Source organism: Ciona intestinalis, chromosome 11, assembly GCF_000224145.3.
Source record: "Ciona intestinalis chromosome 11, KH, whole genome shotgun sequence".
Lineage (NCBI taxonomy): Eukaryota > Metazoa > Chordata > Ascidiacea > Phlebobranchia > Cionidae > Ciona > Ciona intestinalis.
Window position 1 is genome coordinate 3,308,244 of NC_020176.2, and position 16,579 is coordinate 3,324,822.

The 16,579-nt window shown below is 37.7% G+C and overlaps 4 protein-coding genes across 4 annotated transcripts in view; 3 read left to right on the forward strand and 1 right to left on the reverse strand.

Annotated features, from left to right (window-relative positions):
• The first annotated feature begins 337 nt into the window (after nucleotides 1–337).
• On the forward strand, nucleotides 338–6,772 carry LOC100184887 (polycomb group protein Psc). The gene is made up of 6 exons (XM_002129288.5): nucleotides 338–552; nucleotides 674–886; nucleotides 1,433–1,535; nucleotides 2,550–2,697; nucleotides 2,876–2,953; nucleotides 3,010–6,772. The coding sequence occupies exons 1-6, from the start codon at nucleotides 441–443 to the stop codon at nucleotides 5,920–5,922; spliced, it is 3,567 nt and encodes a 1,188-aa protein (XP_002129324.1). The 5' UTR covers nucleotides 338–440; the 3' UTR covers nucleotides 5,923–6,772.
• A 1,207-nt stretch (nucleotides 6,773–7,979) lies between these two features.
• Nucleotides 7,980–9,847, reverse strand: LOC100180176. Its single transcript, XM_018814011.2, has 4 exons — nucleotides 9,446–9,847; nucleotides 8,933–9,077; nucleotides 8,612–8,718; nucleotides 7,980–8,476 (listed from the first exon to the last, which is right to left on the reverse strand). Exons 1-4 carry the CDS (start codon nucleotides 9,695–9,697, stop codon nucleotides 8,180–8,182), a joined length of 801 nt encoding a protein of 266 aa, XP_018669556.1. The 5' UTR covers nucleotides 9,698–9,847; the 3' UTR covers nucleotides 7,980–8,179.
• A 1,576-nt stretch (nucleotides 9,848–11,423) lies between these two features.
• On the forward strand, nucleotides 11,424–14,112 carry LOC100187279 (tubulin gamma-1 chain). The gene is made up of 3 exons (XM_002129197.4): nucleotides 11,424–12,233; nucleotides 12,552–12,828; nucleotides 13,225–14,112. The coding sequence occupies exons 1-3, from the start codon at nucleotides 11,440–11,442 to the stop codon at nucleotides 13,507–13,509; spliced, it is 1,356 nt and encodes a 451-aa protein (XP_002129233.1). The 5' UTR covers nucleotides 11,424–11,439; the 3' UTR covers nucleotides 13,510–14,112.
• LOC100182518 (F-box only protein 28) overlaps nucleotides 14,111–16,579 on the forward strand; it is a gene marked incomplete in the record, with an annotated part of 4,038 nt that continues 1,569 nt past the window's right edge. Inside the window, 6 exon segments of the mRNA XM_002124133.5 lie at nucleotides 14,111–14,249; nucleotides 14,551–14,640; nucleotides 14,950–15,186; nucleotides 15,548–15,650; nucleotides 15,909–15,979; nucleotides 16,092–16,217. Of these exon segments, the coding sequence (XP_002124169.3) occupies nucleotides 14,142–14,249; nucleotides 14,551–14,640; nucleotides 14,950–15,186; nucleotides 15,548–15,650; nucleotides 15,909–15,979; nucleotides 16,092–16,217 (735 nt within the window).

The following is a 16,579-nucleotide window of genomic DNA, read 5'->3' on the forward strand; positions in this document are numbered from 1 at the left end:
AGGCTTTATTAACTCAGTAAAACCAAGCGAGTGGAACTGCGGACCGCTCAACTGATGTGCCAATAAACCATGGCCCACTTTGAACTGCCTTGTACCCACACGCGAGATAAGACGACAGAAAGAAAGGGTCATTTTTCCCCAGTGGCTGAGTCGGTTCTTAAAATCCTCGAAAGAGATTCAAGTTTCGAGGCGCCGCAACGCCCAATCAAGTAGATAGGTCTTTTTTTCCTGTTTTGACTTTTGCGGCACTGTTTTCTTCGAAATACGAGTAATGATCATGTTATCAGAACACTAACATGCGCATACTATCAACGTTAAAATCCTCATAGACTAAATTTAATTCCATTTTTGTTTTTAGCTTTTCCCGTAGTTCTAATAATAGCGACTGTCATTTCCCAAATCCAAATTAAGTCTTTGTGATTGTTCATTATGCCGTCATAATGAACCGAAGTGTAAAATTGCGTGTGCGTGACCTGCACCCGCATGTCACGTGTCATTTGTGCAATGGATATTTCATAGACGCAACAACGATCATTGAATGTCTACATTCGTGTAAGTAACTATTATACTATAAGACATAGGCTATACTGCATACCAGTGTACCGTGTTATTAGTATATGATTTTCTGCCACTTTAAATATGTAAAAGTACAACATGTCCTTTTTTGTTTCAGTTTGTCGAACATGCATTGTTCGTTACTTGGAGAACCGTCGTTCTTGCCCAGTATGCAGAGTACAAGTCCACAAAACTCGACCCTTATTAAACATAAGAAGCGACCAGACTTTACAAGATATTGTCTACAAGCTTGTACCAGGGCTTCGTAGTGATGAGATGAAACGACGCAGGCGGTTTTGGGGTGAAAACCCAGAGTCTAAAAAAGATTTCGGTAATTTCCAGTCGTTTGTCCTGTGTTGCTGTTCAAATTGGTATTTTCGTTCGGACATTACTGTAAACCTGTATTCAAACCAACGTTAATCTAGAGCAATTATTTATTTATTAAGTATAGCATATATGGTTCATGTTTTGTTTTTCGCTTACCCTGTGTATTCTACCCTATATTCGGGGTATGGTACTGTGGGGTAAGATGGATAAAATCCATAGGCAGTAGTTATAGTACCGTGGGGTAAGATGGATACTGTTAGCACATAATTTTTCATATATTTCCTAACCGGATTTTTAACAACTAACAACACTCTTCTAGGGTCCCGAGAATACAGTTATATAGTTCTGTAAATATTCTTTGTTTGCTACCAAATGGGACGATAAAATATATAAACACAGACTATCTTATACCTCAGCTTATTATATATTATAAGTCATATATATATTAACAGAGTTGACAACCATGTTTTGTCGCTATTATTTAATCGATGCTAAACGTTTGTCAACATATACGCATTTGCATATTAATTTATAATTTTGTTTCCGATAGCAATTTGGCGCGAACTTTCACCCGAAGAACTGGGAGACGCTGACCAATTCGACGTCGCCACGTTTTCGTCAAAAGTCACGTTGGTATTGGAGAATCTGAAAAGGTAAATCTGAATTTCGATATAGAATTTGTACCAGTTATAAAATTCTAATAAATAGACAGCTATTCTATAGCAGGTGAGATATTTTTTTCATTTAGATAATACTTTTTTTTTCTCTTAATTATATAACCCTATTCCCACGACTGTAAAAGTGTGTTGTTAATTGTTAAAAACACGATAAGGAAATATATTTTATCATAAAAGTTAACCGTATCCAACTTATCCCACAATTATATATATGTAATTTATATATTCAAATAGCGGTTATGGTGGTTATACGTTTTTCCGTATAGTAACCAAGAAAAACCTGTATTTCAGCTTACCTATTACTTCGACCGTAACATTTCTTGGAAATAAGGTTGTTTTCTTTTTAAACTAAGCGACGCGAATACTCAAGACTAATAAATAGGTGTACGTTTGGTCATAGGCATAATTTGATTTAAAAGGATTTATATTTGACTGCCTTGTGGGTTTATATCAGCTTGTTTCCTGTTGTTTAAAATAGTCAAATTTCGACTTAAAGCTAAACATTAGGTTTACGTTTAAAATTATTTTTGTTCTACTTATCGTACGCAATTTACAAAGTTAAAATTACTAAGTAATGTACACTTTAAAATAAACTCGTTTAAAATGACCAAACCACGTAGGTGTAAAATAAAAGTCCACAAAAAATATAGCGGTGAGTGAATGAATGCTGTAGCTTATTTATCCCTGCATGGCGGGGCAATGTCAGTCGTTTTATACAACTCTGTTTCATGCAGTTCGTGCGCGCTTACGTGTTACCACATATGTTACTTTGTGGGATTTTTTTTAATGTATGGTTGACAAGTTAGACAACCCATAAGGGACCACTGGGTTTGAACTCTCGTTATAAGTGTCTAGACTTGTAAAGCAGTGCGACTTAGGCTGTTACCTCAAGCTAACTTTTAATTATAACCTCTATACCCGGTATAACAATTTGATTTACGAGTTACGACACCACTTATGCATTTTTAACTTTTTAACTTTTACACACAGGCGAAACAAGAAAGCAGACGATCTACGACAGTGGAGCGAGATCGCATCCAGTTTAAGCAAAAGATATTTAAGAACATCCCAAGACCTAACTGTCAATCACCTGCATAAGTTCCTAAGAGCAAAACTGAACGAACCTATTTCCACTGAGGTATAAAATAATATTTCCTCACAAAATATTCGAACACTAATAATAATGTTGTTGTCAATTTAAATTATAGACATTGCGTTCAGCTCCCTTTCATATACGAATTCATTGACTTTCATGACTGAAATTGACATTTTTTGATAGCTTTTTGTGACTTAAATATTAAACCGTTTTCACACAGATCGTGATGCTATGTGGTGAAAACGTTCTGCCGCCGACTTACACGTTAGCCGATGTAAGAGACACTTTTTCACCAGTGGTAAGCCAAACATATTTATATATGAATACAATCATAATTCTATATCTTTTTTGCAGGACCACCTTCTACACCTGACATACTGTATTTTCGTGCCACGATCTTTAAAAAGAAAACCCCCTCCGCAGCGTGTGACGGAAAAAGTCGACGTCGAGGCAAAAAGTCGAAAAACTGTCGCTAAGAAATCGTCGTTCAGGAAAAAATCGGCAACGCCGCATCTAAAGGCTTTTTTCAACAGCCAAATCTCACCACCAACCACCGAAAAACAGCAACGACCGTTCCTGAAACCAATATCAGACTATCGGAAACAGGACGAAATTGAAAGTCTTCGGGAAGCGGAGGAACAAAAGCTGATTGAGTGGGCAGCGGCACGAGACACGAGAGCCAAGCTGCCATTATTTGAAAAACTCCAGCTAACAACTGTACAGCGGGCCGCTGCGATAAAGCGAGCTGCTTTGTACAAGCTAGCAAACCAAAAGAAGGCGAAAGAAAAACAGGAATACATTAACTCAGCAGCCTCGTCCAGCGTTCAAAAACTTCCACAGAAAAAACTAGACTCTCAAAACGAGCAAACGAAACTGAAATCAACTAAGAACGAGTACAAAGTGACATCGCAAGTACCAAAAGGAACAAATTCCCCGAGACGTAATATCAAACAAGGAAGTAATGAACAGTTTCCTTCCACGGGCCGGTGGCTGAACAAACAGAACAATAATCGGACACGACCTACAAGAGTCAAATGTTACTCCGTACTAAACATTCCCGTCGACGAAGCTGTAAGAAGTAAACCCCCTACCCCTGTTGTTGACCCACTATGTCCGCCCGTTGTGTTAAAGCGCAGTTCGGCCGATCCCGACAACGAAGCACCGCCGACCAAGATGAAGCCCTTTGTACAACGTACAGCGAACAACGAAGTCCCAATGTTGAATTTAAGCGAGCATGGGAATAATAAAGTCGCGCCCAAGCAACAGCAGTTCCAGCGTAATCGTAGAAAACCAATACACCCTACACACCACGCTAGCGCGGGACGTACTGATTCACCCGGCACCGTTTTGCTACAAAAAATCGACACCAGCAAGACCCAGTTTTCAACTACCCCGACACGTCCTATATCTCGTGAGCCGGACCGCCAGCAGCCAGGCTTCGATACCATACGCATACAGTCACCAAACAATGGGAAATTTATTCTCCTTTCAACAGAGGGCATGGAGAGGGGTCACAGCCAGTCTCATCCAGCCGGTCTTTCGATGAAGTTACATTCCCAGATGCAGCAAAATAGGTCGTCAAATGATCCACGTAAGTTGGATAACCAAGGCACAATGTTAAACACAGCAAACCAAGACAGCCAGAACAAAAGTCAACTCCAAACCCGAATAAACTCTCAAGCGCATAGAGCGGCCCTAGACGCGGTCAGAAACACGATGGGGAAAGTTCTATTACAAGCAGAACGACCGAGGCAAATGCCACTAAAAAGGCCTATCCTTCCTAAAGGCGTATCCAAACCTATACACACAGGCGTGGGTTCCATACCGATTCGCTTGCCTACAAATCAAACTCGTAACATCTTTCAAAACGAGCAGGTTATCTACCCAATGAACAAAACTGTCGCCTCATCGGCGGCAAGTACCAGTCAAAGTAAAGCTCCAATTAGAACGCAACCAAAACCGTCCCCGAAATCTTTAAGCAACAACGAGTTGGAGCAACTGAAGAAGCTTCGGGAACAGCAGGACTTTTTAAACAAGCTTACCGAGGCCGCAGCCATCAACCAATTAGCGAACCGCAAAAAGTCATCGACTGACAACTCCCCCCAGACGAGCAACCAATCCCCTTCAACGTTCCGAATAAAGCAACACTTGTCCAGTCAGGACAACAACAGAGGGCGGCCCCCCGTTTTGCAAGCAGATGCACGCGTTATACCGAGTCCTCGTTTCAGCCAACCAAGTCCGGCTCCTCGGTTCCAAAAACCCATCACTCAAAAGCCGTTCGAAAGAATCAATTCCACGTCAACTAGAGGACGATTTCAGAATAGCGCACCAGTTTCAAGTCCATCTTTAAACCGAAACTCCTTTCCGATGCGCCCAACACCCCAACCAAATAGTAATTCCCATGTAAATAAACAGGCACAGTTCACTCGCCTTGCCAGCGGCGTCCAAATAAACTCCAGACCACAGCAGCCATCAGCTAAAACTTTACTTCTCCAATCCCGAGCACAAGATCGACCGGTCGGAATAACACCAGCAGAAATGCAGCAAAGACGACAGCAATACAAAACCAACCCTTCAACAAGTATAGCAAATAATGGCCGCTACAATCAACAATTCGGCTCAAGACCTCCGCGTTTTCAACAACAACAACAGCAACACCCCCTCCCAGTTCCGCGCCAGTTTATGCTCCCAAAATCAAACACAAATCCCCGCCAACAAACTTTCCAGCTTCGTTCGAGCCCAAACGCTTCAATGAATCGTCACCCCATCGCAACAAACCAAAGAACGCGACAGGTACCCAGTATAATACGACGTTCGTTCGAAAAAATGAATCCGCGTCCAAAATCAGTTACACCAACAAACCGCGGCCAAATACAAGCGCGTAGCAACTTACACTCGCGCCAAGCTCACGTTAGAGTACGCTCAACTTCACATGAAGTTCTTGCGCCAACTGCAACACCGCCTGCAGGTACAAAAAGCCCGTGGTCTTCCCGCGGCTACCCTCTCCCCGCTGTCCCGACCGCGCACCCCTCTGAGTACGCCACCCAGCATGAAATCCACAAGCCCCCACTAGCCCACCAGCAACCAAGTAGCAATAACTTCGCCCGGGCTTCAACGTCAATCAAAACAAACGCTCTACCACTATCTGATATGCAACCACTTGAACTTACAGCGAAAAAAAACACGAATTCTACCAAGCAAACGATCGACGACGGTGCTGGCCAATCTAACAGCGACCAACCGTTATGTTTAGTGATGAAGAAATAACTCAAACCATATCATTATTTTTTAAATAATAAAAAGTGTTTTCATACTAGCCATTATTACAAATTATTAAATTCGTTCATATAGTAGGCTGGGGTAAGATGGTTTATGTTTCCATGCGCTTTCCTGTCTAACTAGGTAGTAAACCAAAATAATTACAGAATTATATAACCTGAGCCCCGTGACTCAAAAAGAGCATTGTTAATTGTTAAAATTACGGATAGGAAGTATTGAATATTATGCGCCAACGATATTCATCTTAAACAAGCACCCATGTCCAACTACAAAAACTCTGACTTGTCAGTCAAAAATATTCTACCTAAACTTAATGTATGACCGTTGTGCTCCAATACGGTGCTGCTTTAGTGCTTTGTAAAATTGTCAACAAAATATGTTGGGATTTTCGCGGATTATCGATTGTCCCATTTGTTTGTTTTAGAAGCGCCCATAAAACTATTACTTCAGTTTTTGCAATACAACAGCACAGAAAAGGTGCTCACCTAAAATATATTTATTCATAGTCTGTTTGAACAACTAAACTTTCATGGTTTGTGTACACAGATAAAGGTATTTACTGCCACATAGATATAAAAACGACGACGAATTTTCCGTTAGTGGCATTTTAAATAGTTTGAAACACATCAATGGTGCTTATACTGTTTTTCTCATTACATTTTATGTGTTTTTATGCATTAGACTACAAAGATACTTGGTATACAGTAAGAATATTAGGATTGGTACACGATTTATACCGCAGGCGTACTTAGCTTTATTTAAATATTAAATATTTGTCGTAGAAACGTATGGGAAAATATGGCTTGCGTAAAATATAAGCTCTTCAGTTTCACAATCATATTGTTGTATTATGTGCTAAGCCAATGCTCTTCAACCGATGTGCACGGGTGCACCAAAATATGCCAGGGGTGCACCAGCAGTGAAAAAGTGTATACAAGGGTGCATCACAAACTTCAACAATTTTCAGTAATATAATACTCAGTTTTGAACATTTTTAACAATTTTAGCCACTTTTCTACAGTTTTTTTATATGAATTATATATCTTGCATCACTGGGAATTGCGAAACGTCATTAGTTTTACGTTAAAGCAATCAGGGGTGCATGAGTTTGTCGCAACAACTTCAGGGGTTCACCAACCCAAAAAAAGGTTGAAGAGCACTGTGCTAAGCAACTTCGGCTTACTGGTTTAACTCTGTTTCTAAATATAACGTTTGTTATTTCGGAATTAACACCAACCATATTGCTGTATTAGTCACACAGTTTTAAAAAATTTTTTGGCAGAAATGTTATTGAAATTGAAGCCAAAATTCTTGTTTTTCTGTAACATTAGTGTTAAATGATAAAACGAAGACTTTTCGGAATCAGCATTAGAAAGCAAAATAGGAAACTGCCGCAATGTTTCAATTATTGGTAATGCTTGTGTGTCATTGACATTGGTATAATAAGGGAAAGGAATCTATTAAATTCCATGCACGTTGCGCAAGCTGGCAACTTTACACAGCACGCAATTGTTATGCATTAAATGAAATTTAGATAATTATATATATACATAGTAGGGTGGGGGAAGATGGGACACTTTCAGAACCTAATATTCAAATATCCTGACCGTGTTTATACAAATATCACCAGTCTATGGGAGTCGTGAGGATAAGGTTGTTTAATATTTTGAATTTTCTTTGTTTACCACCAAACGGAACGAGAAAACAGAATGAAACGGTATCCAATCTCCCCCACCCTACTCTGTATATATATATATATATATATATATTTGTAAGCAGTTAGTCGCAGCTTTCTTTTTCGTAACGTTCACGGCCTCTTATAACAGTTCGACCCAATAAGCTAATCTATAAATACACAGACCAAACTGCAGTAGACACAATACCGCATGTGGTTTATAGGCGACCGTAAACTGCCTTCCAGCATTTGAAGCACATGTGTGGGCTGTACCAACGGGCTATATACACACATGAGCTGGCTGAGGCCCGGTCAGCTAATTTCGCAGCTTTACAATGTGTGTTGTAATAATAATCGCATCGAACCAATGTTTAACAAGTCTCTTTTAATTTATTAGGTTTGTGCTGATTCTTTTAGGCCACAGTTGAATTCATATCACACATACGCCCACTGTAACTTATATAGAGGGGGCGATGACATTACACTATAAAACAGCTTGATTTAAGCTAATGATTCAATTATTATGTACATTCTCAATCATTGCTAAACTACTTTCTACATATACACAGGTCACCAGAACTTGACTTTTCCCACTGCTGCGTTAATCAAATTTCCTACACATTCCGGGTTTTTGTAAACTTTGTATCCACCATACGCCCCAATAAGAGTAAGAACTGACAGATTAAACATCGCTTCTCGAACCATTTTCTTTAAGAGTGGATGAGTATGCAAGTAATCTTTAAGCAGAGAAGCACCGGCGTTGGCGTGTGGAAAGGGGTTGTCTGGAACTTTTTCTCCCAGGAATTCACAAATTGGACCCCACCCGTCTTTAAGGTTGAACACCAACAACTTATCTTTCGGTGCATTCTGTTAAAAAATGAACACATTTTTATATATGTATTAGTGCAGTGTAAGATGAAACCGTTGGTAATAAAAATATTTCCTAGTCAAGGTCTAATACCTACTGATGAGTTCCATTAATTTTTACGGTTAGCAACTTACTTGTAGGAGATAACTATTATGGTTTCTAAAGAATCTTCTCCAAACTGTTGGATTAAACTTGTATTCGTTCCAAGGCCAGTTAATAGTCGAACCGAATATCACATAACCTAAAAATACTGTTACGTACCAACGCAGTAATAATTTTAACACCCGGATCTCCACTTCAGAGTAAGATTATGGACTTTATTACAGTTCATTCCCATAACTCTTCTGAATTTTAACAGAGTTTATGCAAAAGCACGTTTATATAGAGAGTACCTCATCAGTCTGTAGGACATCACGTATAAAGAATATAGAACTGTGTAGATATATAAGACTTACCGCATGCCTGTGTAAATTTATGGTGTCCCCAGCCAGAATAGGAAAACAATTGCATAAATACATACAGAGGTTCAGTTGCGAGGGAATGCATTTGCTTTTTGAAACTTTTCAGCCACGACTCGTCAGAACGAGTACAGAATATTATCTAAAATACATTAGGCGAAATAACATAACTTTATATTGTAACCTTTCTCTATACGAATACAGTATCGAACACCTATAATTGATTGAAATTGCGAAGAGAAGCGAACTAGCAACAAAACGATAGTCGTTTAAGCAACGCTACTGGTAAAAAAGCTACACCAAGCAGGGAAGTTTTTATTTACCTCATCAAAAACAATAACGGAGGTATAATACCAAAAACACATTGATAAGATGATTAACAACAAAACGGCAGTTGTGATAATAGGCTGTGGGTTAAATCAAGATGTGAGAAAAAGCTTCATCTAAAAATCGTAGTTGTGCAACCAAAAGCAATTATTTCAAACAAAAACGGAAAACGGCAGTACTTACTTTCGCATCCGGATAAGCCTCCAATATTTCTTCCCAAAAAATATAAATTGGCGTGTCCACAATAGCATCCACGTCTTTATACATTCGTCGAAAATCATCCGCAGTTGAACCTTCGTAGATTATTTTTCTCCACTCTTTACCATGGTAATAACCATGTTCAAAAAAGTCATACGTATTGTAGCCAAACTCATTGAACACGGCAGCCATCGTCTTGGTACCGGTTTTGGCATAACCAGCGTAAATGACCTTCATTATTTTGCTTGTAAGTTGCCTGTACCAAAACCACTGTCATAAGAAAGACTATATAGCAATAAGGGGTAACAGTAGAAATGTTTTCATTCTCTTTTGGCGTCACAGTTGGCGGTAAACGAAAAAAACCTTAACTGTTTAAAACCCAAACAAAAATTTCGGATATTGTGTGTTAAGCGTGTCCCATCTTCCCCTACTGTACTATATAAGCGGGACTCCAAAAGAGCGTTGTTAATTCTTTGAAACACGACCAGCTAGAACGTATGAGATTTAGATGCTAACTTTATCCTATCTTATCCCACTGTAGGCCTGCTATAGTTATTACATGGGCTGCGAAACGCAAGGTTTGCAGCGTCAGCATAAAATACAGGTCATAGCAAAGTCAACTGTGCTGTGGTTAATTATTACCTAGATTTCAGTTGAACTTGAGTTAAGGGAGTCTGCACTTATTTAAACCTAATGTTTCCTGCCAGTGATTTGGAAAGTATCTACAGTTTTCTAACACCGCGATCAATACGTGATATATATAATGTGCTAGTTTATTCATCGACTTAGTTTTAGCCCCATGTTAATAAATCTACAGTTTGAGTTTCATTGCTACGGTTTAAATATTTAAAATTCTGCACATATTTTCTAAGCAACTGAATATATTTATTTTAGATTAGATAGATAGTGCTATATAGCACATATTATCAGAATTTTTTAATCTCAAAAACTGCCTCGAACACCTCTGTGGCAAGAAACACACAACGAAACTAATACTTAGCGATTCTAATGAAGTGCTTATATCATTGCACCAAGGCCTAGACGAGTGTCGCCAAAGCTTGAGAAACAGGTATGCGGTTTAGTGTTCTTCAAATACGTGATTGGGAGAACGTGGCTACAATAAACGAGCACGTGTTGCAATAAAACACTGTTGCTTGAATTATACTACGGTATACAAAGGAACATCAGTGGAGGTTCACCGCAAGTGACACATACGAGAAACGTAGTTGCACATTTACTGCAAATTCAACTTAACATGAAACACAAGAAAAAAATGAATTGAGATTGACTTGTACGTGCTCAACAATGTGGGTTCTCTGCATCTATATAGGTTCGACTGCGCTGACAAATGCCACTTTTAGTTTGCGCACGATAAGTTGTTTGATATGATACGGCCATTCCCAACACTGAAAACAGTCCATGTGGTACGTTTTCCAACCCAACAGCAGTGTTTGTCCAAATTTTTTTATCGCTCAAAAAATGTGCGACCTGCAAACCATGCTCGCACCGCTCAAGTATGTGCACGTTGGGTTCATATTACTCAAAAACATGCATTTTCAAATGTGTGGCCTGCATAACGTGCCCGAAACTCGAAACGTTCGAATATGTGCACAAGTCGATCGTTTGCGCCGCTAAGCAAAAGCCGATGGCAACTGTCAGTTGTGAACTGGCGGTAAAACTCTAAAATCCCCTAACCTGAAAAAAGAAACGGTTAGTAGCAAATTTTAACTGGAATATTTCAGGAAAAAACATCAGTGATTTTTTGTTATATTAATGCTTAATTAACGCGAGTACTTAGATTTAGGAAATGGTAAACTTATTTTAATTTCCATAGAGAAAACTGCATCGCGATATTCGTGTTAAGTTGTTACTTTTTTTTGTCGGTAATTACATAGTTAGTTTTTGTTTTAGAAGTATTGCTTAAGCTAATATTACTAATCAGTCATGTTTTTGTGCTGATCAGGTTTATTTCATTAACCATGCCGCGTGAAATTGTTACTCTGCAAATTGGGCAGTGTGGGAACCAAATTGGATTTGAATATTGGAAACAGTTATGCGAAGAACATGGCATTCGTCCAGATGGCATTTTGCAGGACTTTGCCAATGATGGAACGGATCGTAAAGACGTGTTTTTCTATCAAGCAGACGACGACCATTATATACCAAGAGCCGTGTTAATTGATTTGGAGCCCAGAGTTGTAAATTCTATCAAAAACTCTGAATACTCGAACCTGTACAACCCTGAGAATATTTATTTATCTGATCATGGTGGCGGTGCAGGCAACAACTGGGCCGCTGGTTTTCATGCTGGTGAAAAAATCCATGAAGAGCTGTTTGATATAATAGACAGAGAAGCAGATGGATCAGACAACCTTGAAGGATTCATGCTATGTCATTCTACAGCAGGGGGTACTGGCTCTGGTCTTGGGTCTTATATGCTAGAGCGACTGAATGACCGCTACCCAAAGAAGCTGATTCAAACGTACAGTGTATTCCCCAATCAAGACGAGGTTTCTGATGTTGTTGTACAGCCCTACAACACCATGCTTACACTCAAGCGTCTCACACTGCATGCCGATGCAACTGTAGTTTTAGACAACACTGCACTAAACACTATTGCTACAGAAAGATTGCATATTCAAAATCCTTCATTTTCCCAAATCAACAAAATGGTGTCTACAATAATGTCTGCAAGCACTGCTACATTAAGATATCCAGGATACATGAACAATGATCTGATAGGTTTGGTTGCATCACTCATACCCACGCCAAGGTATTATGTTTATAGTCTTTCATAAGTTGTTGTTTTATATGTAGTGGCTCCAAGCAGGCAAGTATTCTATAAAATAGATCACTCATGTTATAACAACTATCATTGCCCTGTCAACAAGTGACGTTTATTCATTTAACAAAATCTTTTTTTGCTGTTATTAAAAGGTTCATTATTAAGAATTTGCACCATTTTTAAAATTGTTATCAGTACCACGCAAGGCACGCATGTAACTTTATATGTATGGGACTGTAGGTTGAACAATGGTGAATGCATAATAAATATTTGACCAAACATTGAAAACAAAATATATTTCTGCAGACTTCATTTTCTCATGACTGGGTACACCCCACTTGTGACCGACCAGGCTCTCACTTCTGTCCGCAAAACCACTGTGCTTGACGTGATGCGAAGACTCTTGCAACCGAAAAACATGATGGTTTTCACTGGTAGACAAAGAATGAACCAGCATTGTTTTATCTCTATACTCAACATCATACAAGGTGAAATAGATCCAACTCAAGTCCATAAAAGTTTGCAGAGAATCCGAGAGCGAAAGTTGGCACAGTTTATTCCATGGGGCCCTGCAAGTATACAGGTATTTCATATTTATGTTTTGCACAAGGCATGTGTAATGTGTTACGAAGTAGCCTTTTTTAGTTTAGTTCTTTTAAACTTATTGTGCATTTTTTGACTGTTAATATCCAGCTGTTTTGTAATTATCTGGTGCTGTGACTTGATCACAAAATGGTCAGTGCATCCACTCTAGCCCGAGGAATTTGGTTTAATGCTCTATGTTGCAAACTAGAACTCAGAAACCCCTGCCTTTTTTTATTTGGCAGATATCCTTGGAAAATTTAATTTTGTAACATGATATGTATTTAAAATTGTGTAATTGTGAACAGTGAGCCATTCGATTTGAATACGAAAACTTACTTAAATGTTGAAATATATTAATACTTAGAACTTAGTAACCTAACACTTTTATTACTAGGTTGCTCTTTCACGGAAGTCACCTTATGTTCCATCAGCGCACCGAGTAAGTGGGTTAATGTTGGCCAACCACACCAGTATTAGTGCTTTGTTTAAACGAGCGTCTCGTCAGTTTGACAAGTTGAGAAAACGCGAAGCCTTTTTGGAGCAATTCCGTAAAGAAGATATGTTCGCTGAGAATTTGGACGAAATGGACGCTTCAAGGGAGATTGTTCAACAGCTTACTGATGAATATGAAGCAGCAGCAACACCTGACTATCTCACATGGGGAGAAAAGGCATCATAAATATGGGCGGCCAGTTTAGGGTGGCAGGGTGTGCAGGCCTGCTTGGGATTTTCTGCATTGATTAGTAAACATTGGAACCAAATTTGTTTCCAAGAAATGCATGTCGAACTATCCCTACCTTTCCTTCGACAGTTTGGGGCCTGTGACCATCAGCACATGGAAAAGATAGTACTTGGTCAAAATACATGTACATTATAATTAGACATTGGTGCTTAAAGGAACCGTTTCTACATTTAACGGTTGATTTTTTCTCAACCATAAAAGCTGTTTGTTTTATCTACACAAAATCTGTATAAACTTGCTTTGTAACTCTATTGTAAGTTAATCTATATGGGTGTGGTCCTACATCGAGACACACTTAATATATATACCCAGGACTTATGAGTTGGCAATTACCCCAATTTCCTTTGATACAAATTTCCAGCAACGCACTGCTTCTCTGCTGTTTATACACACATGATACCACGCCTTTATATTCAACACAGTTTTTGGTTGCCAAAATGTCCACACATTCAGTTCATGTTATTAATATCATTCAATTTTGTGCTGCTTTTTGTTAGCTTTGTATGATTAGTGTATGCTTACATATTTTTGTACCTTTAGGTTGGTTTTAGGGTCAAATTGTTAGGAAAATGGAAAAAAATATGAATGAAAATAATATTCAAGTTAACCTGCCTGTAGAAATGATCTTGAAAATATTTGGTTATCTAAGTTATGATGAAGTGTCTAAAACACGCTTGGTAAGTCTGAAGTTGCATGCTTTAATGTAGTTGATGATTTATTTGAAATGTTTGAAATTTACAACATTATTTTTTTCTTTTGTGTCAAGAAACATAAAAAAGATGTTATTTTATACACCTCATGCCCACTTAAAAGATACCATGTCTGTAATTATATTTTTTTTGAACCCATGGGTTAAAGTAATTGCTGCTAAAGTGTTTTGGTAAAGAATGCACATAACCACAATGGTTGCAGCATTGAGCCTTGTACCCATATCCTCTTGACTAGAGACATACACCCTAAACACTGTATATTTGATAGATATGCAAACAAATGAATGAAGTTGCTTCTGATTATTTGAATGCTGGATTCAAAACTGCCCAAGATCAATTGACAAAAACTTTTAGAGAGGTAATTATAAAAAATATAAAAAATTTGAAGTACTTTCAGTAGAACATGTTAATTTTATGTTTACTTCCAACGTCATGAAGTTTATAATTCAACTGCATTTATAATACTGTATTACCTAATTAATAAAGTAAATATTGTTTTACGTGGAGCAACTTTTTTTCAGTACTTGTCGTTTTTGGTAAATTTTAAAAATGTTAAAACTGGGTGTATGAAACAGAACACCTCTGTTATAACAACTGTCTTTGCCCTGCTATATACATGTAATGAAGGTAACAACTAAATTGAAAATAAATGGAAATTGTTTTCCAGATAAAAGATGGTTTACCACGACGCGAATCAGAAAGAAGAAAACACCCTTTGTACCCCAAACATGATGCTTTGGTTGGTTTAGACACAAGAATCTCTCTGTTAAGAATGACATACAACAAATACATTGCTGCTGGTCTATGTTGTTTCATTCCTGGCAAAGTGCTAGATGAAATATTTTTTCTTCTGAAAAAAGTCAAAATACTTCCTAAGTTACCTTCTACTTCATTACTGCTACAGGTCAGTTCGATGTTTGAATAAATAAATTTACCCTGTTTTATTCTTGCATATCAATTATTCAAAATTATAAGAAGTCCTATTTTGGAACCACATGTATGACATACTGTATTACGTAACTTTGTGGGTGATTTTCCATATTTTTTGGCTCTAAGTTGAGTGAATAAATTAATCCTCCTTTGGCCGAGCATTTTTTAATGTATGGCTGACAACTTATTTACCTTTTAAAACATTTACGCAATAAAAACAGCCATTTACTTTTGCTGTTACACGGGGTTATTTAACCTGTGTTTTCTATGGTTTTGACGTGTGTCTGTTTATTTCAATTTCTCTAAGCTTTATTATTAGCTTTATTATTCATTAGGAAGTGAGAGACATATCCTCAATGGCTATGGAGCATTTTGATGAAGCAATCGTCCCAAGTTTTCAACCTGATCTAGTAACTGTCATTGAACGCTCAATCCCTGGTAATGGTTTGTGAACTTTTTTTTAATTTTGGATATTATATCATTATATGTGATAACTTTTTAAATCCATTTACATATATAGTATTAAACATAAGAAACCTACTTAATTAATGGGATAAATGAATATACTTTGACCATGCTCATTTGTATCTACACCTGGCAGCAGAGTTAAAGCAATTGTAGGCGTAAAACTTGAGTAATAAGACATTTGATTTTCCCCTTTGGACTGTTTTAATTAACTAAAACCTAAAATTAAAGTTTCAGATTTTGAACCTCAAATAACGGTGCAACAGTTTGAACCTCAATCAACAATCACTATGAAACAAATGGTAAACATATATATGTTTCACTAACTTTGTACCCATTTAGTGTGTAACCACATGTCCACAAATGTATGTTTGTGTTTTTTTTTTAATTAATTCATATATTTTAATTTTTCAGCAAAGAGATTTAAGAAATCTAAAACAAACTGTTCAAAGAAAAAATAACCAAGTTCGAAAATTGTCACTAATTGTTAAACGTCACAAGAAACTTTTACAGGATGTTCACTCACAAGTTGCGGAACTGGTAAGCTGGTGTATGAATGTAAATTAGTTTATCTTCACATGACTGGGCCATCACAGTCGTTATGACACAAGTGTGTGACGAAGATAGGACACCTTTTCCTTCTATTTTTTGTCCCATTTGATAGTAAACAAAGAACATTCAAAGAATTATAAAACCGTGTCCTCACGACTCCAATGGACTGTTGTTAATTGTTTAAAATCAGGATTTTGTATATAGTAGGGAGGGGAAGATGGGACACCTTTTTACTCTATTCCTTTGTCCCATTTGATAGTAAACAAAGAACATTAAAAAAAATTATAAATTCCTTATCCATAGACCGTTCTTAATGTTTAAAACACAATTAGGATATTTGTGTATTATGT

Excerpts from the sequence above, each read along its gene's own strand:
- LOC100180176 (XM_018814011.2), bottom strand. The coding sequence starts at position 9,697 with ATGAAGGTCATTTACGCTGGTTATGCCAAAACCGGTACCAAGACGATG. Across the intron at positions 9,078-9,445 it reads AGGCTTATCCGGATGCGAAA|ATAATATTCTGTACTCGTTC; the intron begins GTAAGTACTGCC and ends AATGTATTTTAG. Across the intron at positions 8,477-8,611 it reads ATAATAGTTATCTCCTACAA|AATGCACCGAAAGATAAGTT; the intron begins GTAAGTTGCTAA and ends ATTTTTTAACAG.
- LOC100187279 (XM_002129197.4), top strand. The coding sequence starts at position 11,440 with ATGCCGCGTGAAATTGTTACTCTGCAAATTGGGCAGTGTGGGAACCAA. Across the intron at positions 12,234-12,551 it reads TCACTCATACCCACGCCAAG|ACTTCATTTTCTCATGACTG; the intron begins GTATTATGTTTA and ends ATATTTCTGCAG. Across the intron at positions 12,829-13,224 it reads GGGGCCCTGCAAGTATACAG|GTTGCTCTTTCACGGAAGTC; the intron begins GTATTTCATATT and ends TTTTATTACTAG.
- LOC100184887 (XM_002129288.5), top strand. The coding sequence starts at position 441 with ATGAACCGAAGTGTAAAATTGCGTGTGCGTGACCTGCACCCGCATGTC. Across the intron at positions 553-673 it reads CATTGAATGTCTACATTCGT|TTTGTCGAACATGCATTGTT; the intron begins GTAAGTAACTAT and ends TTTTTGTTTCAG. Across the intron at positions 887-1,432 it reads AGAGTCTAAAAAAGATTTCG|CAATTTGGCGCGAACTTTCA; the intron begins GTAATTTCCAGT and ends TGTTTCCGATAG.